General features: G+C 45.1%; 3 protein-coding genes across 5 annotated transcripts in view; all 3 read right to left on the bottom strand.

The window, feature by feature from the left end:
* The window catches only part of GCN1 (GCN1 activator of EIF2AK4), a 51,753-nt gene extending 41,159 nt beyond the window's left edge, over nt 1-10,594 (bottom strand). The window contains exons 1-11 of the mRNA XM_087913213.1: nt 10,542-10,594; nt 8,889-8,991; nt 8,027-8,090; nt 6,985-7,116; nt 6,456-6,564; nt 4,820-4,918; nt 3,445-3,579; nt 2,951-3,019; nt 1,378-1,486; nt 721-795; nt 237-365 (exon numbers count right to left, since the gene is read on the bottom strand). Coding sequence (XP_087769339.1) covers nt 237-365; nt 721-795; nt 1,378-1,486; nt 2,951-3,019; nt 3,445-3,579; nt 4,820-4,918; nt 6,456-6,564; nt 6,985-7,116; nt 8,027-8,090; nt 8,889-8,991; nt 10,542-10,559 — 1,042 coding nt within the window. The 5' untranslated portion in view covers nt 10,560-10,594. The remainder of the gene's footprint in view (nt 1-236; nt 366-720; nt 796-1,377; nt 1,487-2,950; nt 3,020-3,444; nt 3,580-4,819; nt 4,919-6,455; nt 6,565-6,984; nt 7,117-8,026; nt 8,091-8,888; nt 8,992-10,541) is intronic.
* Nucleotides 10,595-12,310: 1,716 nt separating this feature from the next.
* On the bottom strand, nt 12,311-17,798 carry RPLP0 (ribosomal protein lateral stalk subunit P0). The gene is made up of 8 exons (XM_026718610.2): nt 17,771-17,798; nt 17,568-17,676; nt 16,496-16,671; nt 15,071-15,158; nt 14,841-14,987; nt 13,500-13,685; nt 13,112-13,252; nt 12,311-12,533 (listed from the first exon to the last, which is right to left on the bottom strand). The coding sequence occupies exons 2-8, from the start codon at nt 17,619-17,621 to the stop codon at nt 12,378-12,380; spliced, it is 948 nt and encodes a 315-aa protein (XP_026574395.1). The 5' UTR covers nt 17,622-17,676; nt 17,771-17,798; the 3' UTR covers nt 12,311-12,377.
* Nucleotides 17,799-19,464: 1,666 nt separating this feature from the next.
* PXN (paxillin) overlaps nt 19,465-25,772 on the bottom strand; it is a 45,149-nt gene continuing 38,841 nt past the window's right edge. For 2 of the 3 annotated variants that reach the window (XM_087913210.1, XM_087913211.1), the window contains 4 exons: nt 25,037-25,210; nt 24,797-24,878; nt 23,335-23,483; nt 19,465-22,937 (listed from right to left, as the gene is read on the bottom strand). In XM_087913210.1, the coding sequence (XP_087769336.1) occupies nt 22,671-22,937; nt 23,335-23,483; nt 24,797-24,878; nt 25,037-25,210 (672 nt within the window). In that variant the 3' untranslated portion in view covers nt 19,465-22,670. The remainder of the gene's footprint in view (nt 22,938-23,334; nt 23,484-24,796; nt 24,879-25,036; nt 25,211-25,772) is intronic. The other variant, XM_087913212.1, reaches the window with a different exon arrangement.

Genomic DNA, 25,772 nt, shown 5'->3' with positions numbered 1-25,772 from the left:
GTAAGAAAACAACTCAATTCACATAATTTGTGTATGAGAAAGAGGGTAAAGACAGTCCCTCCTTAATAGTTCCCAGAGGATAGGCTTCTTTCAGGTAGCGGTTTGCTTCAGTTTGGCAAGATTCTGTCTACAGGTGAGGAACAGTAAAGGAATCTGCTTGGACCAATCACAACGGGACTTTCTTTGTTTGTGGAGACTGACAATGCCCTTCCCCACCCAAAGAAAGAATTACTGACCTCCCAAAATGGCGAAGAGGTGCTTCCCGAAGGACTCCACAGTGGACGGGTCGCTGCACTGCAGGGCCAAATTCTTTAGCGCAACTACGGCCTTGTCCATCAGGTGAGAACTGTTGGATTTCAACTGGCCTAAAAAAAAAATATCAAATATGGGAGCCGTTAAAGTAGTAGGGATTCCTTTTGGGAAGAGGGGCAACAGAACGAGGAGGCCGAATGGAATAGAGCCGCTGAACGAATTAAGTGTTACTAATTTAATAGTAGTGATTCGCTTCACGACAGTGGCAAGAAAGGTTGTAAGATGGGACAAAGCCTGGTTTAGCAATGGAAATTTGGAGCTCAGCTGTGGCTGTAAGTCAAGGACTACCTGTGTTCTCTCCTATTGGAATTGAAATACAACAGCAAAGCCCACAATAATGAGAGGTTGAGGTTTAAGAAGGTAGATGCACCAGAGGGAATCTTACATAAATGGAAGAAAAGCACTTACTGGCTAGCCCTTTCACGATGTCCAGAGCGTACTGGCTGAGATCAAGGGTGACAGATGCCAGTAAGCAAGAAATTGCTGAAAGGAAAGGAAAAGAAGGAACATGTTCAGTCCAAAGGCTTTCAGGCTTAACGTAATAACCCGGAACATAACACAAACGTTAACAAAATCCAAAACGTAAATAAATGTCCTTTAATGCCTCCGACTTGGCCCCCCTGTTCAATAATTCTCAGTTGGGGATAAAACGTATTCAAAAATAGTCTTCAAAAGAAAGCAATACAGTCCGAACTTAATGAGCAGATAGAGGTGAAATAAAAAATTAAAACAAACTACAATGAAGGAATTTCCACAACGGAAAAAGATAAGTATTTGCCAAATTCAAGGAGATAACAAGGCGCAGTCTGTTGGAAGGACGCCAACCAAGATAACTTCAGCCCAAAATAAAATATGCTTTGCTTCTGGCAATGCTGTGTTTTAACAAGGCACGAAAGGTCCAATGCAAAAGGTTACAGATATCCCCCTTCCTGGAAGCTACGGTGCCAGCCCTAAATAAATGTAAGTAAATACTAATTTTCTACCCCTGCTGGGATCTCCTATCAGCAGGATTCTGATCCACTCATACTAGCTATCCTTCACATAGGTCTCCCTCAAATCACTCACTTTCAATGGCGTTCTCTGGGCTCCTCAAGAGAGATTTCTGCAAGGCTGGCAACATGAGGTCCTTGAATTCGGAATGAGACACGTAGCGGAGCAGAGGAGCGCAATTGTCCTGCAAGGAAACAGCACCGCTTTAATAGCGATAGCACTTAAAAATTTATGTACCACTTCACAGTGCTTCACAGCCCTCTCTAAAAGGTTTGGAGTCAGCCTATGGCCCCCAACCATCTGGGCACCTTTGGGAGGTTCGTTTTAGTGAACGTTCAGAGTTGCCACGGAACTGAAAAAAGTGACTTATGACCATTTTTCACACCTAACGACTGTTGCAGCATCCCCACGGTCAGGTGATTTACATTTGGATGCTTGGCAATTGGTTCATATTTATGATGGCTGCAGTGTCCTAAGCGATCCCCTTTTTGTGACCTCCTGAGAAGCAAAGACAACGGGGGAAGGCAGATTCACTTAACCCTGTGACTAACTTAACAGCTGCAGCGATTCACAAGAAAAGCCGTAAAACGGGACGAAACTCAGTTAATCAAAACTCTCAATTAGAGACATGAATTCTGGGCTCAGTTGTGGTCCTAAGCCAAGGACGATCTGGACCTCAGATGCCATAGGCAAAGCAGACTCAGACCTACAGAAGCTTTTGCTAAAATTGGCTTACGGCACTGCCAAGACTACGCAGAGTTTACCGGGCCAAATTAGCACAACTACTTCATGGTTTGGGGGCTTTTGTCAGTGGTGGGACTCATCTCGGGGGGGGGTATGAGTCTGCCTACCGAGATGAGGTGGGCCAACAGTTGCTTTCGTGGTGTGGAAACAATAACTTGGTCCTCAACATCAATAGAAGAAGGGGCTCATAGTGGACTATAGAAGGAAGAGATCAGACATCCAGCCCTTGCTTATCGATGGAGACCAAGTGGAGCAAGTGGCCAGTTTTCTGGGTGTTACCCTGAAAGAGGACCTGACCTGGGGTGCTCACATTGCAGCCCTGGTTAAAAGGGCCCAGCAGAGATTAGACTACTTGAGGCTTCTCAGGAAACAACAACTGAATGGAAAACTGCTGGGGACCTTCTACCGCTGCACCAGAGAGAGTATCTTAACTTACTGCACCTCTGTATGGTTTGCCAATTGCACCGGGGCAGATAGGATGTCACAGGTTAAGGTCATTGCCCAGAGGATCACTGGTTGCCCTCTCCCCTCTTTGGAAGAGCTTTATCGCTCCCGCTGCCTTAAGAAAGTTCAAAACATCCTCAAAGATATATCTCATCCTGAGCACCCCTTTATTTGAACTATTATCATCTGGCAGATGGTTCAGGATAATAATAAAATCAAGGACAAATAGGCTGAAAAACAAGCTTCTATCCCAGGGCAGGAGCTCTTTTTGAATTATCAATATTAGTGCAATATTAATGCAATGTCAGGGGTTTGCAATTCAATGTACAGAATGTGAAGGGGGTACATTTGTGTTTATTTTCAGTCATAATGGACACCGAAGATGGTATTTAATTTTGTTGTACCAGGTGCAATGACAATAAAGCAAACTAAACTAAAACTTTGGAGGGATTTCTCTCACCAGGATGTGCTTCTGAGGTTTAGTCTTGCTCATCAGGATGGTCTTCACATAGAAATCAAGGAGGGCAGCCTGAGTAATGAAAGTAACCGTGACACTGACATGTAACAACAACCTAGCCAAAAAGAATGCACTCTCTTCCACGGAATAGCCAGAAGGATTAGCTGAGAGACATGATATGAATTCAGAGTTCCGTATACGGGACAGTGAACAACACAACAGAACACGGGGTGTTAATTCAACTACTTCTTCTATTCCTATTGTATTCTATTCCTATTTCTATTCATCGCAGCGATTCAGTTAACAGTGGCAAGAAAGGTTGTAAAATGAGGCAAAGCTCGCTTGACCGCTGTCTCGCTTAGCAACGGAAATTTTGGGCTCAACTGCAATCGTAAGTCAAGGTCTACCTGTATCTCGCTCTACCACACCGTCAGCCATTTGCGAAGCAGCCGTTATCTTTCTCCAACCCCAAATGGCCGTTTTTAAAAAAAACTGACCTTGTGTTTATTGATGGTGCTGAGATCTTTCTGGCTGGTGCAGAACTGCACAAGGAAGCCCAGCATGATCGCATATCCCTGGTTGGCTTCCAAATGAAGAATTATGGAGAGATACTGATCCGCCAGCCCAGGATTCTGAGGTCAAAGGAAAATAAATAACTGCACGTGAGAAGAAAAAGACCTGTTTCGACCTGCAAATCCTACACCCCGATGCAGATTTCTCAGTCTTGGCAACTTTGAAGATAGGTAGACTTCCAGAATTCCCCCCCGCAAAACGTGCTGGTTAGGCAATTCTGGGAGTTATTAATACCAATATTTCTGCATTGGAATTATTAGCATTACTAATGCTGAAGTGGTTCCGTGGTGAAAGGATTTGCTGTGACATCACTGTTGTCTAGGGGACGTCCGGCTGGGTCTCTGTGAAGCTGACTACCAAAACGATACCTATCTAGCTACTTGCGACTGTCTGCTTTCGGACTGCTGGGCTGGCAGGAGCGGGAGCGTGGGACGAGCGCTCACTCTGCCCCGAGGCAGCAATGGGTCTCGAATGCCGGCCTGCCGATCGTCAGCCCAGCATTTTAACATCTTAAAAGTTGTTGGGGTTATGAACACTGCCTCAATGTATTGCAGTAGTGGTCGCCAACCGGTGGGCTGGGGACCACTGTTGGTCCGTAAAGAAATGTCACCCCCAAAGCAAGCAATCCAAGCTGCATAGGAACACAAGGCTGCGCCATCCACGTGGCCCGCGGGAACACAAGGTTTGCATCGCTAGCATTGCAAACAACATGAGGTAGTAAGGGGAGGGGGGAATGGGCGGAGGGGGGAAACTAGACTGGCCATTCTTTTCTCTCTTCTTCTGCTTTTGGCTGCACTCAAGGAAAGCAGCCAAAGTCTTTCTTTCTCTACCCCAAACTCCGCCAGAAATGAGTGTTTGGGACCCTGCAAGGCCTCCTGCTCCAAGAGGCTGCACCGGCATGACAAGTCTCACAAAGACTCATTTCTGGCGGAATTTGGGGGAGAGACTTCTGCTGCTTTCCTTGCATGATGCCAAAAGTCTCTCTCTCTCCCCCTGAGAACGGAGTTGGAGACGGTATCCTGCGATCCCAAATAAAGAATGATCGATCGGTAGGAAAACGGGATGGGGGATTTTCCTGCAGACTTTTTGGGGGGATTTTCACAGGGTCTCTACTCAGCGGGATTTAAAATTATGAGTTTGGTGGTCCCTGAGGTCCAAAAAGGTTGGCGACCCCTTTATTAGATCATGGTTTCTATCATGTCCGGTCAAGATACTCAACATATCCGGGAGATGCGAGATAAGACAGGCCTAACTGAAACTCTGAACCTCGAGTGCTGTTTGAAGAAAATGTAACTTCACCTCTTTCCAGAGTCTGTTCAACTTCTTCACGGCCCCATTCACCACAGGTTTGCGGGAACCACCTAGGATCTCCAACAGAAGGAAACACTGGACTTCCACCTGTTAATAAAGACAAGGGATCCTTTAATGTCACTGGCCATCTTTAATCTGTTTTTAGCTTGTGGACGCTGCTGGCCAGGAGCCAATTTCACGGGGTCATTGTTTTGAATCAAGGAAGGGCTGAGGAGGTCAGGAAGTCTGTATATATGCTCAGCACGATGTTCTCCGGGCATTTTGGCTACTAGCACTCTTGCCTTCCGTTTTGGACTACAAAACTCATCCCCTGCTACAATTTCCGTCATTTTGGAATGCTACTTCATCAGAATTTATTCCAAGACCTGATGCCCATTAAATTCTCTCTTCTCCACAGGGTGCTTAATTTTGAGGCATTACACCCCCTTGAGAGTTGGGAAGAGAAGGCACCAACTGTAACACAGGTTGCCCTTGACTTAACAGCCATTCATTTAATGACCATTTAAAGTTACAACAACACCGGAAAAAGCAACTTATGACCATTTTCCACACTTACAATCGAAATTCGGATGCCCTTTTTTCAAACCTCTGACAAGCCAGGTCAATGGGGAAGCCAGATGGGGAACCCTTAAGAACCATGTTAGTAACCCTAACATGGAGGAGTAATACCTCCTGGAAAAAAAACCTTGATCCAGCTGGCCTGGTGGGTAGCACCTCGTAAGGGCCCCTTTCCAGGGTTACAGGAGACGAGGGTCTTCGCGGAGAAGGGAAACACTGATTTCAAACCTCCGCTGCCTTGTGGCTACGTCTATTCTTGGGAAAGGCTTCAGGAGTCAACCTCGAGGGAAAATCCGGAGCCAGAATCCTGGAAGCAGTTCATGACTGTGTGTTCTGACCCAAACCCTTTTCCAATAAAACAAACACGAACCAAAGGGAACAGAAACCTTTTAATGATTCTTACAAATCCCGTGAAGTGGCAGTTACCAGTTTCATAGCATGATATCATAGTCTCTTGAGACTGAAGGGTGCCAATTCAGGTGATGTTGTATCACTCCCGCTCTACTCACAGCTCTCTCAACAGGGTCCATTTATCTGTCTGTCTATCTGCCTATCTATCTGCCTATCTAATCAATCAATCTATCAATCTATCTATCTATCTATCTATCTATCATCCATCCATCGATCCATCCATCCATCTACTCTATCATCTGTCTATCTATCTATCTATCTATCTATCTATCTATCTATCTATCTATCTATCTATCTATTTTATCCTCCAGAGTTTATCCTCCATATTAAATTATCCAGGCCTCGTGTTCTGGAAAGGACACTCCAGCTTTGCATACAGCAAGGAAACAAAACGGGAAGTGGCAGTTACCGGTTTCATCGCACAATACCATCGTCTCTTGAGACGGAACGATGCCAATTCAATTCTGTAACCCTAACTTAACAACCGCAGTGATTCACTTAACAATGGTGGCAAGAAAGATCATAAAATGGAGCAAAACTCGCTTAGCAACTGAAGCTTGGGGGCTCAGTTGTGGTCCTAAAGGTCCACGAAGGACTACCCGTCATCCAACCGTGGTTAAGGGTAAAAGGTCACAGGCGGATCAAGGCTTCATACCAGTTTCTCCCAGGTTTCTCCATGCCTCTTGTCGTGTGTCGGGAAGACAATGCGAACGAGCAGGCAGGTCCACGAGAGAGCCAGCGAAGCTGCAGATCCACTGCTCTTGCTGAGACAGAAAGGAAAAAACACGGGAGTTTTGGCAGTATCATGGGATTCCCATCGCTGGTGCAGATGGGAAAGTCAGTCAAACGTGACAGAGCAAGCCGAAGGATTAAAGCTGAACCAAGCTGCACACTTCTAATGTACCACTGATTCATTTCATTGCCCGTTGCTACAATTTGGTACAACTTCCTCAACCATGTGTATGATGACCAGGGACAAACAGTTCAAGACACCAAAGGTCATCTGATCACCTCATCATCACCTTCTTTTAACGACCCCCATAATCCCTTACGAGGTGGGAGTCTGGGCAACTGAGTGGAGCTGAGTATTTACTGGCTGGATGCCCTTCCTGTTGCCAAGGCGGAGTTACATTCTTCCGTTCTGTTGCCAATGTGGTCTTTGCACAACACCCAGATCTCCTCACCTGGATCCCCCAGTCTTGCTGCTGATCCCTGAAGATTGCAGGGAGTACAGAAGATTCTTGGCAGTCACTTCAGGCTGGCATTCGGCAAGCTGCCGTAGAGCGGTTTGAAGGGCTCTGTGTGATGCGGCATCTCTAGCAAAAAATACCGCAATGAAGAGACAGGAAGGGGAGAGATTATGAGCTGAAAAATTTGCTTTGGAGATATCCTGTCCTCAATCAAGCTTTCCTGATAATCTGCCCGTTTATTTCAACAGCAAAGGTTTATTCTTTAGCCTGAAGGATTAAAGCTGAGGTATTCATTTGCAGGTAGGACATTGCAATGTATGGTTTTATATACTAAATTTAGATCGGACTGGAGGCGACGTAGTTCTAGGTTTTCTAGGTCTAGAGTTTCAAGTCTGAAACAGAACTGCATTTTATATTTCCCTCTCTTTTGGATAAAGTCAAAATATGAGCCAGATTTTCAATTTCTGAATAAAAACCATCTTCCATAATTAACTGACAAAATGAATGCTGGACAGGAATTCTGCATCCAGAAGGACTTATAAAGTTTTATCAGTAAATTGAATACTTATTTATTTACAGGAATCTGCTTTGCTTTCTCTTCTGTCCTTATAAACAATTTTGCAGCAGACATTTTAAAGAGAAAAGAAATGCTTTCCCCAAACTATCTCATTTACTGCGTATTTCTCCAGGCAGTCAGGTGAAACCATTATCTAAGCCCATAATTATTTTTTGAAAGGGATAACTAAAAGAATGGTTTTGGGGGAAAATTCATAAATAAAGTTATATACATTTCTTTGTTCATTTATACAATTGGTTAAGCACCCTACATTACAATGCTATACAATAAAACACAAATTACATCTCACAAAAAAAAAAAAATGATGGCCAATCGGAACAGTGCTTAAAAGAAAAAGCAGACAGTTTTAAATGAGAGAGAAGTCTTATCATTAAGGCATTCAATCTGCTTCCATATACTGTGCCAAAACAAATAAATGTTATCTGAACTAGAGAGCAAAGTCCAGTTTGACATAATTACCTGTATCGATGCAGAGTGAGGCAGAAAAGTTTACACAGACCCTTCACTGCGCCTTCTGGCAGATCTACAAAAGACCAAACCAAATTCAACAGGCACTTCAATGAAAAGCAATGCTTAAAATAAAAAAAACAATGTTTTAATGCCCTATGAAGGAACATCCGACAGGGAGTGGAGTGTGGCTCCGGAGGTGGTGGAGGAGGCTGGGGAAGGGCCCATCCTCTCTTCAACCTAGGACATGCAGGGAGGAATAGAAAAGGAAACAACTTGGCTTATGAGAGAGGAAGCGGCCATGATCCCCTTCATTGGTTGCAGCTGGGGAGACTAGTATATAAGAGAGCCGTTAAAACACAGCGTTGCCAGAAGCAAAGCCTGTTTTATTTTGGGCTGAAGTTATCTTGGTTGGCATCCTTCCAACAGACTGTGCCTTGTTATCTCCTTGAATTTGGCAATTACTTATCCTGGTCTGTTGTGGAAATTTCGCCATCGTAGTTTGTTTTGGTTTTTTATTTCTATATCTGCTCATTAAGTTCGGGCTGCATTGCTTTCTTTTGAAGACTATTTTTGAGTACGTTTTATCTCCAACTGAGAATTATTGAACAGTGGGGCCAAGTTGGAGGCATTAAAGGACATTTATTTACGTTTTGGATTTTGTTACATTTGTGTTACACTCCGGGTCATCACATCCTGCTTAACAACTTTGTTACTGACAGCTCCAGTGATTCACTTAACAACTGTGGCAAGAAAGGTTGTAGAACAGGGCAAGGCTTGCTTCACAACTGTCTCGCTTAGCAGCGGAAATGTGGGATTCAATTATGGTCATAAGTCAAGGACTATCCATATTTTGACACGCTGCATAAACTACCTTTCCCAGTAATGCATCTTCCAAGTTCACTGAGGATTTCTCTGCGTTCCTTCACACTAGATGTGGTCACTTTCACGGCAAATCTCTTCAGTGTTTCCGAAACCTAAACAGACGTTAGAGATTTGGGGTAGGGGAAGAGAAGATAGTTCCGGTGAGGTCACTTTTGGAGATGCAAAAAATAATCAAAATGATTCAGAATAATCCAGAAAAGATCATTGAAAAATGCTTGTGTTCAACAGTGAAGAGACACAGGGCAGAAAGCACAGCTCCACAACACAGTCCTTTCAGCAGTTCCAAGAAGGCTCCATACTCATTTACCCTACTTAGGTGATCCTTTTAAAATAAATATGAAAAGAAAGTCCAAAGCTGTGTCTCTTGAAATATAATTGCAACTGTCCCGCAACTCTACTGAATCTTGTATTTCATGCTTTTTAGCTAAATAATACAACTGTGAGAAACTTTGATTTCTCATGAGTTTGGCCAAATCAAATTACAGAATGCAAGATTGAGTTGACAGTCGGTAAAGACTTTGGGGCATATTTGCACACAACTGTTTCCCACCCTTAAGACATCTGGAAATTCCTAATAATTGAACTGTTGGACCAGATCAAATATTTATTTATCCAAGTTTAGAAATAAACTCATCAGAGCCATCGACATGATCATAAATGAAGAAATTACAGCAGATTGGCACTACTTAAAAAAAAATTGTTTGTGTTTGTGAATTGAAAGATAGATTTTCAATCTACTTGAAGCCACAAAGACAACCAGAGCTTCAAGGAAGGGCAAGAAATTCAAAAAAGGGAAATACAGTTAGTCCTCGACTTACAACAGTTCATTTAGTGACCGTTCGAAGTTTCAACGGCACTGAGAAAAGTGATTTATGACTGTTTTTCACCCTTATGACCATTGCAGCATCCCCCGTGGTCATGTGAATGTTTGACAATTGGATCCTATTTATGACAGGTTGCAAAGTCCCCAGGTCCTGTGGCCACCTTCTGATGAACCTAAAGTCCTATCAGATTCACCCAACAAACCGTGTTACTGACTTAACGACGGCGGGGAATTCTCTTAACAAATATGGGGAGAAAAGTCAGAAAAGCGAGAGTGAAGAGATGCGCCTTCCCAACAGAGGTACAGAGCCGAGCCAGGGCTGGGTGGGCTTCTCGGCCCGCCCGTGGCCCAGCCGAACAAAGTTCTGAGCACATTTCTCGCTTAGCGACGTGCATTTTGGAGCTCCGCTAGTCGCAAGTCGAGGACTACCTGTCCTGCTTTTCCACCCAACCATCTCACAGCCTGAAAATCCGGGGGGGAAAACCCTGCCAGACTTGTTGACTACAAAACCCATCATCCCTATGGCTACCCGCCGCCCGTGCTGGGAACCATGGGTCCCCGGGTTCCGGAGGGCGTCAGGAAAGAGCTTGGATCCGTGAGAAAGAGGGAGAGAGAGAAAAAGAGAAAGAAAGAGGCTCCTTGAGCCCCTCCGCAACCCGCGCGGAACCTCCTACAACCGGCCCAAGCAAGGCCGACGGAGGAGACGCGGCTTCTCGCCCGAGGAACAGAGCCGAGCCGGGCGGAGGGCGGCTTCTCGGGCCCGCCTTGTCCGGCTTCTCTTTTACTTTCGTAGCGCTCCGGCCTTTCGGCAGCACCCACCTGCGTGTCAGCCGCCATCGCGCCGGCTCCGCCCGGAAACTGTTCCGCTTCACTTCCGGCGCAGGATGATGGCGTCACGAAACGAGCGCGGGGGGGTAGAGGAAAAAAACCTTCCATATTTTGACACGGGACGCCCGCCCGCGCCTGCGCATTGAGGTTCCCTTTGGGAAGAACACGCTTCCGATGGGAATTATTTTGACTCGCAAAAAGGGCAACGTTCTGTCCATTTTATTTTCTTTCCTTTATTTCTATTATATTTCCCTCATTAATGAGCTGCAATGAATTTTCCCTAATCATGGTGTCCATTTCTCCCATGAGTTTGGCTTCAAAATAATTTAAATATTTTTAAATACATGTTTTAGGATATCCCAAAGGTGCTTTTTTCTTTCAAGAGGCAACTGGACTTTCCTGGGTTTTTTTTTTCTTCGAAGGTTTCGCTTCTCATCCAAGAAGCTTCTTCAGAGCTGAAGAAGCTCCTTGGATGAGAAGCGAAACCTCTTCAAAGAAAAGAAAAACCCAGAAAGTCCAGTTGCCTCGTGAAAGGTAAAGCACCTGTGGGACAACCATGACTAGGGTGGCTGAGAATCTCCATAAACTCACTGGATATTCTTTCAAGGACACCACTTTCCATTCATCTGAGTTCATATCAAACTTAAAAATTATCGCCTTTTAGTATTCATCTTTGGTGTTTCAAGATCCACTCTGGACACCATAAAACAATCTGCCCCTTGTTCAGAAGTTTTCAACCCTTTGCACCATTCAGCAGTCGTTCTGATATTTCACTGAATTAATTGTAGCTATACAAGTACAGTACAGTAGCCCAGAGATGGGGCAACTCCACTATCTGTACACCTAAGAGGTCAATCCTTGGATGAGATCAGAAATGAATTTGAGTAGCAAGACGTTGCCTGAATAGAAGTTGCAATGGAGACCGAAGTTCTAATCAAAAATGTAACTTTCCATCTACAAACATGCTTTTTTTAAGGGGTGCCAATGGACTGTAATTTGTTCCATTTATGATCAATTCAATGGCTCTGATCGAGTTTTATTTCTAAACTTTCAAACTTGGATAAATATTCGATCTGGTTCAACAGTTCAATTATTAGGAATTTCCAGATGTCTTAAGGGAGGGGGGAGGCTGTGTGCAAATTATGCCCCAAAGTCTTTACCAACTGTCAACTCAAACTTGCATTCTGTAATTTGATTTGGCCAAACCAACAGGAAATCAAAGTTTTTCAGTTCTATTGTTTGCCTAAAAATGCATGAAATACAAGGCTTAGCAGAGTTGAGGGACGGCTGCAATTGTTATTTCAAGAGACCTAGCTTTAAGTCATGTTCACATTACACACAAAATTATCAACTTTTATCTTTGCATCCTGCAGAAGCCCAGCTCATGGGCTTTATTTACCGTTCAATGCCTTGCAACGAGATGGGTGCCCAATAAATTTAATAAAAATGCTTAATGCAAGTGTGCTTCAGTTAACTTTTGACTAATATCATCATGCAAATGTTGCAAAGGATTATTCCCATTGCTCCAGGAACGGAGGTTTAAAGTGAAATGATTCTAAAAAAAAATTTTTTTTTTATTAAAGTTTCTGGTTGCCATAATTTAAAGAAGTTGTACCATTTCAAAACCTGGAATTAAGGCTAACCATTTTACCTATGTAACGAAGCAGAATGACTACTCTACTCCAGAATGACACAAATAGTACCACGGGTTGTCAGGCGGAAATAATTCGGACAATTCAACCGGCCACTTCCAAAGGATCTGGTAAAGAAGTACACTTTTTTATTTCTTTCTTTTGAATTTCACTCTACTCAGCCTAGGACAGGTGGTTAGTCAAAAAGCCCAAAGCCCATGTCTTCATCAGACTCTTCGGATTCTTCCTTGACTTCTTCTTTGGCCGGAGCTGCTGCAGCAGGAGCGGCTGTTTCGGTCACAGCCGGAGCAGCGGCGGCAAAAGCCGATGGATCAGCCAGGAAGGCCTTCACCTGCAGGGGGGAAAAAAAAATTCAGTCGTGTTTCAAGTGCCAAAACATCCCATTCCTGCTTTCCCAGACTTTCCACAGAATGTTCAAAGGACATGGAACTGAGCCCAAAGGAATAAAGGCAAACAGAAGACTGGAAACTAGCCTCAGACTTTTAAGTCCTCGAAACTTACAACAGTTTGTGTCATTCTTGCGGCAGTTATCCTAAAGAGCACAGAGTGAACCTTATTTGCCAAAACTACATTTATCTGCAAAGGATAACTCAAATAGATATCGTTGAGAGGCAGGCTTAGTTCCTCAAGGTTCTCGCTGCACTTGGGGAGTTATGGGGGCTTGGTTTTCAACGGGTTGTGTACAAATCTTGTCCAGGGACAAGAGCCTCGTGGATTTGAGGTCCTAAAAACTCGGAACTGCCAGCAAGAAGACTCCAATCCTTCTATAAATGCTGAAGTCAAGACCCCTTAAACCAGGAGCCCCCCACCTTTGGGGCCCCCAGTTCCGTGGACTGGAGGAGACGGCATGGTTCCACATGCCACCTGCATCTCACGGATTTTTTTTCTGGCAGGCCTTGAGCAACTTACCTTTTCAGCTAACGGGAAAGAGTAGTCTGTCTCCACAGCCACAGCCAGGACTCGCTTGTACCCGTTGATGATGGAATGAGGCAGGGAGGCCACAGTAGGGTAGCCGATCTGCAGGCAAACGCTGGCTACATTACGGACGCCCTGCAAGGGACAAAAGAGACAGGGTTGGAAATCCCATTCACAGGACAGGGTTCCGCAGCTTTCGGTCTGCTCCCCTAACCTCCACATTCAAGAAGCCGCTGAAAGGAAAGGCTGCTAGGATTGGTGTCGCATAAACAGTCCCAACATTGTTAATCTGTTGGGACAATTGGGGGCGGGGTGGGGGGAGCAGTCTTAAGACCTGGGTTATTGAAAATTCATCGATGCACCTGTGTCTAGTTTTGCTTACTTCTAGAAAGCGCTTGTGCAAAGTTTCCTCAGTGATATCCAGGACTTCCGGGTTGTAAATGCTGCCGTTATCAAAGACCTGCTGGATGATGAGCCCAAAGGAGAAGGGCGAGATGTTTAACATGTTCAGCAGGGTGGCTTCGCTGGCGCCCACTTTGTCTCCGGTTTTGATCAGCTGCACGTCGCTCTAAGAAACGGGAGAGGGAGAGGGAGGGATCAGAAAAACGACAGGGCCGTTTCACGAAGCCACATCAATTTTGACAACACGCTACGGAGGGTCTGTGACAACTCGTTCACGGCCAATTCGCCACTGCCAACTCGCTGCAGGACAAAATGTTTAATATTGAAGAAACGGTGACCTAGAAGAATTGATTGTAAGGGTGGCAAAAGGAGGGACAGGATGAAACGTGAATGACAAATATTGGCCGGCTTGCCACAAAATAAAAGTTGAATTGTCCTGTGGGGAATTTTCCCATGGCTGCGGTGAATCTTCCCGTGGCATGTTGGCTGTGGCAAGCTAGCCAAGGGGCCCCTGCTCAGTTTTTGCACATTGGGCATGCTGTTTTAGTCTTAAAAACCAACTATGTGGTTTTTTTAATGTGTTTCTATGTGTATTGACTGAATTGCAAACAAGAAGCCAGTCTTCTTGGAGTTTGGTGGCCTTAAGACCGTGATGGCAAACCGGTGGCACGCAGAGCCATTTGTGTGGGCACACAAGCCCCAGCCAAACTTACCTGCACTGCGCATGCGCACACCTCCCAGCTGATTTTCAGTTCATTTTAGGCTGATTTCGGCCTCCCGGGGCTCGAGGGAAGCCTCTGCAGCCTCGGGAGGCCAAAAAAAGAGGCCTTCCGGAAATACCAGAAGTGACAAAACAGGCCTGTTTTTCAGCCTCCAAAGGCTGCAGAGGCTTCCCTTGAGCCCCCGGGAGGATGAAAACGGGCCAAAAACCAGCTGGGAGGCATTCACATGTGTAGTGCAGGTAAGGGGGCGTTGTACGCGCATACGCAGGGAGGGACGGGGCGCATTGCATTGTGGGTGCCAGCACACTTTCGGCACACCACAACAAAAAGGTTTTTTCCATCGCTGCCTTAAGAGATCCAACAAGTAAAAAATGCAGCCAAGCATAAAACCAACCTTAAGCCAAATTTGGCTACAGGCAGACCTTGACTTACCATTATGATTTAATGGCAGTTCAAAGTTCTGATGGGGCTAATCACCTTCATCAGTTTTCACACCTGAAGGAGGGCTAGAATCCCCAAGTCTCTCGATTTCTAGCAAAAGTAGATTTCCCCGTAGCCCACTGCACTAGCCAACGCGTGGCAAGGGGCTCTTAACTCACCAAGATTTCAATGGTGCCTCTGGAGATTTTGGTGGTGATGCCCAAAGCTTGGAAAAAAGAGGTCTTCTCCGGACCCAGGCCGGTGTTTTGAGCTGGCACAAGGACATCACAGGGGGCGATTGCTCCAGCCCGGGCAGCAGCTGGCACCTAGAGAAAAAAAGAACGCACAAATATTTATCCTCAGCTCGGCTACACCAAGAAAAGCTCAACTCATTTATACACCCGTTTACCTTGTTGGCCAGCAGCATATCCCTGATTTCAGTCAGATCCTCCTTGGTGAACACAAAGCCCACATTCCCACGGATATGAGGCAGCAGCCTAAAAACACAATGTTAATTTTTCATCATTCCACCAAGCAACTTTAAAAGAATGCGCGCTAACCACTTGCCGGACAGAAAGCTAATTTTGGACCGATTTACTAACTCAGAAAGGCAACCTCGTTTGGCTACAGGACCAGAGTCAAAAGGAAGGCAGGTCTGTTGCTAAATTCTTGCTTTGCAACAAAAGATGTCATGACTCATTCGGGTAGTCATTAAAAGCTAGCAATACAGGCTGATGGAAAAGGACTGGGTTGGCCGTGTTTCACAGAACTGAAACCCAGAGACTTACAAGACGAGTCAAGTTTATGTCTGGGCCGAACTACTTTGTGAGCAGAAAATTAATGATTTTTTAAATTCCACAAACACACCTAATATTCCCTCCTCTTATATTTTCCTCATTGACAACCTTGTGAGGTAAGCTCAAAGTCACCCAGCCGGCTTTTATGCCTAGGGCAGCCTAGGATTAAGTCTCCTGTTTCTAGCTTGGCATCTTGCCTTTTCAAACTTTTTTTTTCCCCAGGTGCAAGGACTGGCTTGTGCTTATTTTAGAAAAAGCTAAGAGTTGTTGGGGCCCTGTCCACAACCAAGTCTTTAATTCTGTTGGACACAACGAAGAATTCCTCTAAAACAGTGGTTCTCTACCTGTAATCCTCGAACCCCCTGGGGTAGGGGAATTGATGTAGTTTAGTGCTTTAAATCTTCAGTTAAGCCCTGTGAGTCCCTGAAGGTATTTAAAAGGGGCCCATGGTGAAGAAAGCTGGAAGGGACCCTGGAGGTCTTTTAGTCCAGCCCTCTGCTCACTAGAACCTATACAATTTCACACAAGTGGCTGTCCGGCCTCTTCTTAAAAACCTCCAGTGATGAAGCACCCACAAATTCTGGAGGCAAGGAGTTCCACTGGTTAATTCTTTTCACTGTCAGGAAGTTCCTCTTTAGTCTTAGGTTGCTGACTCTCCTTGATTAGTTTCCATCCTTTGCTTGTCCTCCCTTCAGATGCTTTGGCGAATAATTTGACCTCCTCAAATACTGCAACGCTTCTATCAGGTCACCTAATTCTTTTTTTTAGAATAGCCAAACCCGAATCTTGCAGCCGTTCTATGTATGCTTTAGTCTCCAGGTCGTTGATCATCTTAGTTACCCTTCTCTGAACTTTTTCCAAAGTCTCAACCTCTTTTTTTTGATAGTACGGTAACCAAAATTGGTTGCAGTATCCCAGGTGTGGCCTTACTAGTTTTATAAAGCGGTACTAATACTTTACCTGATCTTGATTCTAAGGAGCTACCTGAGCTACTGCTCTAGAACACTTGACAGCCCCCAAGGTTTTGGAATACTAACTTTTCCAGAGCAGGGTTGTTTTCCAGATGGCCTCGGATAGCTTTACGCATCATGGTATTCTTCCCCATGAGGACAACGGCCTTCCCGCGTAGGGACATCCGGATTTGCTGCATCTGCTTGGAGCCAACGTTGTCCGCTCCCACGATGAAACATTTTGGATAATCGTCCAGGAGTTGCTAAAGGAATAAAAAAAAAACAAGGATTTGGGGTTGTCGTTCTTCAAACAAGCAGGCAAATGACCTACTCAAATCCCTTCCATTGGTTTTATTCTTGGACATTATTCCACATCAGGAAAAAAAGAGGAAAGTTAGGGAGGACCCACAAAAATACAATTTTCATTTTCTTGTATTTCTTTTTTTTTTTTTACCCCTTTCTTAAAATAGGGTGATTACAGTTCTATATTCATGGCCTAATAGATGTATCATTATTATTGTTGATGTTACTATATGCCATTTTATTTCTTGGTTTATCTATACCACTTTATAATAAATACACTGCCTTATTTTTATTTTATTTTATTCATTTTATCTATACCATTTTTTATTTTATTTTATCTATACCATTTCATCTATACACCATTTTAATTCTTGGTTTATATTTTTTATCTATACCATTTTAGAATACACCATCTTATTTTTTTTATATTATATATACTACTTTATTTTATCTATACCATTTTTATTCACTTTATATATACTATCTATACCATTTTTTTATTTTATCTACAATTCATCTATATGCTATCTTGTTTATTTCTTTTTTTCCTTTTTCTCTCTCTTTCTGTCTCTCTCTTTCTTGATTAGCCCTTGGGCCATATGAAAGTGCAAAGTTCCAGAAACAAATTACTTTACTAAAATTTGATACAATACAATTTAAAATGGAATTGAGATAAAGTACTATTTAAAATGAAATTGGAACAAAACACGATTTAAAGTGAAATTGGAACAAAACTCCTTTCCTGGACCCTGAGCTAACAACTGTCAGGGGTGTTTGCCCTCCCAGACACAGCTGCCCCCTTCCCCAGCCAGGCGCTCTGCACATGCTCAGGGGAACTCCCGCCCCCGAGACTTACGATGATCTTGAGGAAGTAGTTGGACTTCCACGTGGCTCGGTCTTCCCTGGGCATCGCGGTGTCCCAAGGATCGCGCGGCGGGGCGGCGGTTTAAAGACAGGGGCGTTCTCTGGAGAAGGGAGGAAAAAAAGAAGGGAGAAATCAGGCCCGCCCGGAGTAGGCCGCGAAGCCTGCCGCCCGCGTGGCCTGCAGCGCCCACCTACCTCACGAGGCCTCCGTGGAAGAAAAGGAATAGCGCGAGTCCCGCCGCCGCCTTTTATACCCAGGACGCCGCGACCAATCAGCGGGCGACCTCTGCCCGGCCCCGCCTTTTTTCCCTGCACGGATTGGGCGAGCCGTGGAAGAGGAGGCGGAGAAAGAAAGTTAAAAGAGGAGGAGCGCGGTTAAGGCCCACCCCTCCGGTCTGATAGGCTGGCTGGGACCGTCACTCAAAGAAAGGGTTCTGTGATTTAAATGACTTGGAACTTACGACTTTCATTGTCACTTTCAATGCATGCTAATCGGTCTATATTAAAATTAAATTTCGTTGCTTGCTGCTGATCTGGAGTTCAGCAGCACGGAAAAGTTTAGTTTTGGTTGGAAAAACTTTTTTTTTTCTTTTTCTAGCCCCATAGGGGAACAAGAACCAAGGATGCAAATAAATTTAATAGATAAATAAGAAATAAAACGTTCGAGAGATGAAACACCAGGTTAAGCTAGATGGTGACAGATTCAGCTATGGGTCATCTAGGTCAGTACCAAAGGGGTTTTTTTTCCTCCCAAGAGTCAACTTGGACTTCCTTAGTTTTTCTTTGAAGACATTTTGCTTCTGGTCCAAGAAGCTTCTTTAGTTCTAACTGAATGGTGGGGAGAGTTCACGATTCTTCCGTTAGAACTGAAGAAGCTTCCTGGATGAGAAGCAAAATGTCTTCAAGGGGAAAAAAAAAGGAAGTTCGGTTGCTTTTGGGAACTGAAGCAGCTTCCTGGATATGGGGGCTCCTTCACTGGAAATATTCAAGGAGAGACGGGACAGCCACTGCTCTGAAATGAGACGGGGTCTCCTGCTTGAGCAGGGGGTGGACTAGAAGATCTCCAAGGTCCCTCCCAAATCCTGTTATTCAGGGCAAAAACCAAGGGGATCCTGGCTGAAGGTGCTGCTAATAATGAGAAGTGATCCTTTTCCAGATTTGATTGACTTGGGATCCCTTAAAGTCAACTGCCCACATGGGGCTATTGGAAAGGATAATTTTCCATCCTCTGCCTGCCCCCCACCATCCCAAAATGTGTGTTCCATTTTCATCCCCACACTCAGGCACAAACATGTTGTGGTTTGACGGCAGTCGGTGCAGACAGCAGTGGAATCGGACAGTGGGGAAGAACGGGGACCAGTCTGGGAGTCTGGAGAGGACTCGGACAAGGGTCCTGCATCCGATGCAGAGGTGGGGTCAGGACAATCTGGGAGTTGGGTGCAGACCCAGAGCCTCCAGAATCTGGCAGCAGCAAGGCAGAGGACCCAGGGGAGCCTGTTCCCAGTGTGCGTGTGCGCAGGGCTGCCAGAAGGCGAGAGTGGCTAAGACAAAAGGGGAGACTCGGGAGTAAGGCTGGGAGGGGATTGCCCCTCCCACAAGGGATAAAGGACAGGCCAAGATGATGAAACCTTTGCAGGAAGCAAAGTCGTTCGTTCGATTCAGAGTCATTCTCTTTGCACTTCGGTTGGTTCTTTTTGTACAAGGGTTGGTTTCTTTTCTAGTTCATTTGATACTTCTGTTTTTGGCAGCACTGAAAGGTGTGTGCTTATCTCGGGGATTTTCATCTGCAATAAAATAAGTCTTGGTTTTTAAAATAAGTGTGCGCACAATTACGGTTTAGGAAGCCTGGGTCGGAACAGCACAGGCTAAGCTACAAATGACACCCAAGCCTGTCTCCAAATCTTTATTTAGCATCATCACAATGACTTTTAAGAAGGGCGACAATGCATTGCAAAAAAGGAATACAGAAAATGGGGGGAGAGAAATATAATTCCACAGGAAAACCTCCCCTTCTCTTCCTGAGCAGAATAGCTGAAGTTTTCATCAAGAGCCACTTCATTTTGAGGCACTTAAGAGAGGTTTTTTTTTTCTTTTTTAAAGAGCATCAAGAACAGGAATTTTTTTTCTTTTTTAAACTGCCTATAATGCCAAAGCTACAGTAGCGTAGGATAGTCCACTCCAAAAGATGGGAATTTTTTTTTTAAAAAGCACGGAAAATGAGGGAAAAGGCACATTTTTTTTCTTTTTTGTCCTAAGAGATCAAACCTTTCAATGGGCCTTCTCAGGTTGAAAGCGAAATAAAACAGCTGGGATTTTGAAAGAGCCTTTAGCCCAAATTCAGGCTTTGGAAACAAAAGAAAAAAGGAAAAGGAAAATTCCTGCAGATTTTATTCCACTAGTCGTTGCCGACTTTAGGGGGCGCTGCTCATCCTTGTTTCAAGGCTGTTGAGCCAGCGCTCTCCCTTTAAAGACGTTTCCACGGTCATGTGACCAGTATGCCATCACGGAGCGCTGTTACCTTCCCACCAAAGTGGTACCTATTGATCTACTCGAACTCCCACGCTTTCGAACTGCTAAGTGGGCAGCAACTGAGGTGAGGACGGGAGCTCACCCCGTCACGAACCAGGGTCTCGAATCGGGGCTGCCAGTTTTCTGGCTGACAAAACCCAACGTCTTAACCACCGAGACCACCTTTCAGGCTTTGAAAAACGCCTCCCCCTTAAAAAAAAAAAAAAAAGGCTCAGAGAGTCCATGAAAAAAATGCGTTGAAGACTCCGATGCATGGAACGGCGCAGGGTACTTCTCCAAACAAGCGACCGATTTTCCGCAAACGGTGGGAGAGAATATCTCCAGTTTGATCCTAAAAGGACACACACACACACACACACACCCTCAAGCAGTCCAAATTTTTTTGCTTCTCTTAGCTTAGTGAGCCAGTGAGGCAAAAGACATGAAAAATTCTAGCCATCAAAGGGTAAAATTGACATGGCAAACCGCTCTCCAACAGCAACGTCTGAAATGGACTGGAACTTAAAAGCAAATATCTTCATACGTGTGCTTTTTAAATGAACTTAAGGCTCTTTTTGAAAATCCAGGATGAAACCGGCGGATGTGTCTTTTTCTCGTCTTTGTTTTTTTTGTTTTTTTACAAAAATCCATTCCAGTTGAACCCTGATCCATAAAAAACTACTCAACAAGCAAAAAGAGAAGAAAAAAAGAAAGACAATATACATACATCTCCTAATAGATTCCACTTCTCCGACACCCCCCCGTTTACAAAAAAGGATTTACATATACATTTATATATAATTAATAGTTGGTTTTAAGAAAGCATCAAGGCTCATAAAGACAGGAACCAACATAGCTTAGGGTCCTGCCCAGAAGAAATCAGATACTTAAAAAAAGCATCCGTTGAAAAATGTTCATAAAAGTAAAATTTCCATATAAGAGATTTTAAAAGCTTTTTTGTTTGTTATGCATTCAAGACCCAGTGTAAAAAAAAACAACAACCCACACACACCACATTCCTTACCCAAACACACAGCATTCAGCTTAATAGCAAAAAGGTTATGTTTTTCTCACAATCGAAACACCCTGGAAGGGGGAGGAAAAGGGCTCAAAGAAGAACCACCAAAGGTTTTATGAAATTGCTACATCGATATAAAAAGTTTTTAAATTATTGCTCTGAAGATCATTTCCGGGGAGAATCTTACACAGGCACACCAGACAGGCTGGAGAAGAATCAAAAAAAGCAAAAAAAAAAAATTGTGGTTTTTACACTTCTCCCATCTCTCGGGTGCAAAACCACAAAAATATAACAGACCTTGACGTGCGACGAGAATTAAACACCAGAATTTCCATCGCTCCAGCAAGACCGCTCTTAAGTGAGCTTGTAGCTAATTTTGCAACCATTTTGCCTTGGTTGTTAAATGAGTCACTCAGTTGTTAAGCAAATCCAGCTCCCCCCCCCCTTGGAAGTTTGCTTGCTGGAAGCTGGCTGGGAAGGTTTGCAAGAGGCGTTCTGGTAAATACAGGTATTCCTCGACTTACATTCCTCGACTTAAAATAACTTCATGTCCACAGAAGACTTGAGGGGGCCGGCACATTGTGCAACAAGATCACCTAGTGTAATAAGAGTGGGAGTGGGTTAGGGACTTCTGTCCACACTGTGAGTTGTGTTTGGGTGTGGGTGTGTGTCGTGCCCTTGTTGGTGTCCGATTCTGAGGGGGAGGTTGAGCAGCTGACAGGGAGTGGGAGTGTGGCTCCAGTGGCTGTGGAAGAAATGGAGGAAGGGCACAGTCCGGCTGGGCATTCAGAGGAAGACTCAGGACCACCCCGTCTACATCCTAGGGCACTCAGGGAGAAACGGAGAAGGGAGCAACATGGCTTACGGGAGAGAAAAAGGCCCTGATCCTTTTCATTAGTTGCAGCTGGGAGAACATGATATAAGTGGGGCATTTTACACAGCCGTTTTGGTGTCCTCTCAAGGATGGGTGCTGAGTTATCTTTTGGAAGTCTGCAACTTATCATCCTGGCCTGCCGTGGTAATTACTTCAGTGTGGTCTATGTTGGGTTTTTTTTTATTTTATTTCTAATTATCTTTACTTTGGGTTCGGACTGCATTTCTTCCCTTCGTAGACTGTTTTTTGGAAGAGTCTGATATCCAGCCAAGGATAACTGGACATTGGGGGCCAAGTTGGAGGCATTAAAGGGAATTTATTCTATTTTTGTGACTTTGTTATTTTTGTGTCACGCCCCAGGTCATCACTCTGTGTGTGTGTGTGAGAGAGAGAGAGTGTGCACGCGCGCGCGCACGAAGGGAGGCTCAGCCAATCTCATTGTTCACACGTTGTGTACAATAAAGGTCATAATAATCCAACCTCCGTAGTCCCTTGGGCCTCTTCTTCCACCTTCCCAGAGCGGCTGTGAACATCTCATTCACACACACGCACACACACACACACACGAATCCTCTTCCTCCTTATCTCCTACATCAACCCACTCGAGTTGCTGGACGCCGTAAGAAACTTGGCGAGGGTTTCCTGGCAGGAGAGATACCACGGAGGGTTGAGGTGAGGGGGTGTGTGTGAGACGTTCAGCAGAAGAGCTTCAGGAAGCAGTTCTGGCAATAAGGCTTGTCGTTCTGCTCTTTGAAGGTCCCCTTGTTGAGCTGCTTGAGGCAGAAGGCACAGACGAAGTGTTCCGGGTGGAATTTCTTGGCCATGGCGGTGATGCAGCGGCCCGTGATAGGCTTCTGGCAGCCGGAGCAGAGCGAGCCGCGGCGTTCGTGGTAATGCACTTCGCAGTAGGGCTGCCCGTCGTGTTCGAAGAAGCTGCCGTTGACGAACGGGGTGAAGCATTCCTGCCCGGGAATAAAACAAACACTGCATCGGGTCCTGGACTTACAAAACCACAATTGCCGCCTTGCGTGAAGATATACAGTTTATATGCTGCTTGGGGAAGAGAATAGAATGGAGGGGGAATCACATAACTCTGGGACATTGTGCCCGTCATAAATACGAGCGAGTTGTCCACCGTCTGAATTTTGATCGTGGGACCGTTGCTGCAACGGTCATTAAGTGTGAAAAACGGCCCTTTTTTCAGTGCCATTGCAATGTTGGACACTAAACGACCTGTTCTAAATGAAGGACTACCTGTATTACTTTAGTCTCTAGTGTTAAAACTGGAGAAAAACGTTTCCTTTCCAAAATGTTGGAAAAGTTGCCATGGAAAAGGAAGTCATCGCGGGGGCCTCTTACCCGGCAGACGAAACACTCGGGATGCCAGAGGGTGTTCAAGGCTGAGATATAGTTCTCCAAGATGGCCCGGGCACACCCGCCACACTTGGGAGCAAACATATCGAAGTAATCTTTGCGGCAATAGGCTTTGCCGTCCTTCTCATGGAAGCCTGGGAGCCAAACAGAACAGAAAGTCGGTTAATCGAGAGCAGAATAGCACTTAAGACTTATATACCGCTTCACAGTGCCACCTTTCCAGCCCTCTCTAAGCGGTCTACAGAGTCAGCCTCTTGCCCCAAACAATCTGGGTCTCCTCATTTTACCGGTCTTGGAAGGACGGAAAGGCTGAGTCAACCTTGAGCTGGTCAGGATCGAACAGCTGGCAGGGGGCAGAGTTAGCCTGCAATACTGCTCTCTAACTACTGCACAGGAAGGAAGGAAGGAAGGAAGGAAGGAAGGAAAGAAGGAAGGAAGGAAAGAAGGAAGGGCAAAGAAGTAGCAGTCGCACTTAGACTTATATACTGATTCACAGTGCTTTTACAGCCCTCTCTGAGCAGTTTACAGAGTCAGCCTCTTGCAAACCCCAACAATTTGGGTCCTCGTTTTACCGACCTCGGAAGGACAGAAAGGCTGAGTCAACCTTGAGCTAGTCAGGATCGAACTTCCTGGCAGTGGGCAGAGTTAGCCTGCAATACTGCTTTCTAACTACTGCACAGGAAGCGAAGGAGAGAGGGAGGGAGGGGAAAAGGAAGAGCAAAGCAAGGGCACTTAGACTTATACACCGCTTCACAGCCTGAGCCAACTTTGCGTTGAATAATATATTGTATGTATAATTTAACATAATAACCCTGGACCAACAATCTAACAGTAAACAGGCCAACAACTCAAAGAACCTGCGAGGCCACTTTGGGCAAAACTGACCGTGGAAGCCATCAGAATATAAACTAAGAAGCAGATTTCTTTCAAGCACTGATGTTGATACCTAGCTGGGTAATGAAATGTCTGCAAGGAAAAAACAACCAAGCTCAGAGAACACCATGGACTCACAATCTTCTTCCTCCTCCTTCTCCACTTCCTCCTCCTCCCCCTTCTGCAAACCTCATTTCCCTTCTAGCGCTGATGATGTTGCCTAGTTGGGTAATGAAATGTCTTCAAGAAAACAATCCAGCTCAGAGAGCTCCAAGGATCCCACAATCTCTTCCTCCTCCTCCCTTTTCTCACAGACGTTTCATGACCCAAACTAGGTAACATCATCAGTGGTAGAAGGGAGTGGGGCAGAGAGGAGGAACTGGGGAAGGAAGAGGAGGAGGAGGAGTGTGGGCTCCTTGGTGCTTTCTGGGCTTGCTTGTGAGAGCGAGCTGAGAGAGCATCGAGGACTCCTCACGGAATTGGTGTATCAAGTCCTAAGACCCAACGTTGAGTTCTTGAGGACAAGTGACAGATCTGGCCCCAAGCTCCATGCAAAAACGTCCAGTGTCCATACCTTCGGGTCCAAAGAACGCTCCACATTGTGCGCAGAAGAAGTGTTCAGGGTGCCATGTTCGGTCCAGGGCCGTCACCACTTTCTGAGAAGAAGAAATCACAAAGGATGAATAAGCCCATCATTCACCAGTCCCCAAATCTTAAAGCTGCCAAGTTTGGAGAGCTCTGCTCTAGAGGAAACGGATTAAGAAAAAAGAAAAAAATGAATGAATAGTAAAGACGTCAGATCTCAGGGACTCACATCCAGGATGGGACCGTTGCAGTAGTAACAGCGGGGCGAAAAGAGGTTGTGATAATCTCTCTCGCAATAGGGCTGGCTGTCCCGCTCAAAGAAATTCCGGGAGCCGATTTCCTCCTGGCAATGGGTGCAAACGAAATGCTCGGGGTGCCACGTTTTCCCCATGGCTGTGACCACCTAGGGTGGGAGAAAAAGAGAAACAACAAAACAAAAAGGCATTAAGAGTTGTTAATCTTATTTTGCAAAGCTTCTCCTCCGGCAACGTTGCATTGTTAACTAGGGCATACAAAATCTTTGCCAGACCAATTCTCGAATACAGCTCATTGGCCTAGAACCCGCACTGTATATCGGGTTTTAATATAATGGAGCGGGTTCAGAGGTATTTCCCGAGAAGAGTACTCCACTCCTCTACTCACAGTAGTATTCCCTACGCCTCCAGGCTTGACATTTTTGGCCTGGACCATCTGGAATTGCGCCGCCTGCGGTCCGATCCAATCATAGTGTCAGGATTCCGGCAGTTACCCTCACTTAAATCGTGAGTCTCCGGCCGAACTCCCAAAACTTCAAAAGGATTTATTGGGAGTTAACACGTCTGGCATTATCTCCTGAAGATAGTCCCAAAGTCACCCAGCCAGCTTTAATGCCTGAGGCGGTGCTAGAACTCACAGACACCTGGTTTCTCATCCAACCCCTTCACCCCAACACCAAACTAGTTCTCAAAAAGGTAAGAGCGGAAATG

This window comes from Pseudonaja textilis, chromosome 15 (genome assembly GCF_049901715.1).
Source record: "Pseudonaja textilis isolate UNSWEBS1 chromosome 15, rPseTex1.2, whole genome shotgun sequence".
Lineage (NCBI taxonomy): Eukaryota > Metazoa > Chordata > Lepidosauria > Squamata > Elapidae > Pseudonaja > Pseudonaja textilis.
Note: the sequence above shows the minus strand (reverse complement) of the source record. Positions and strands in the feature narration are given on the sequence as shown.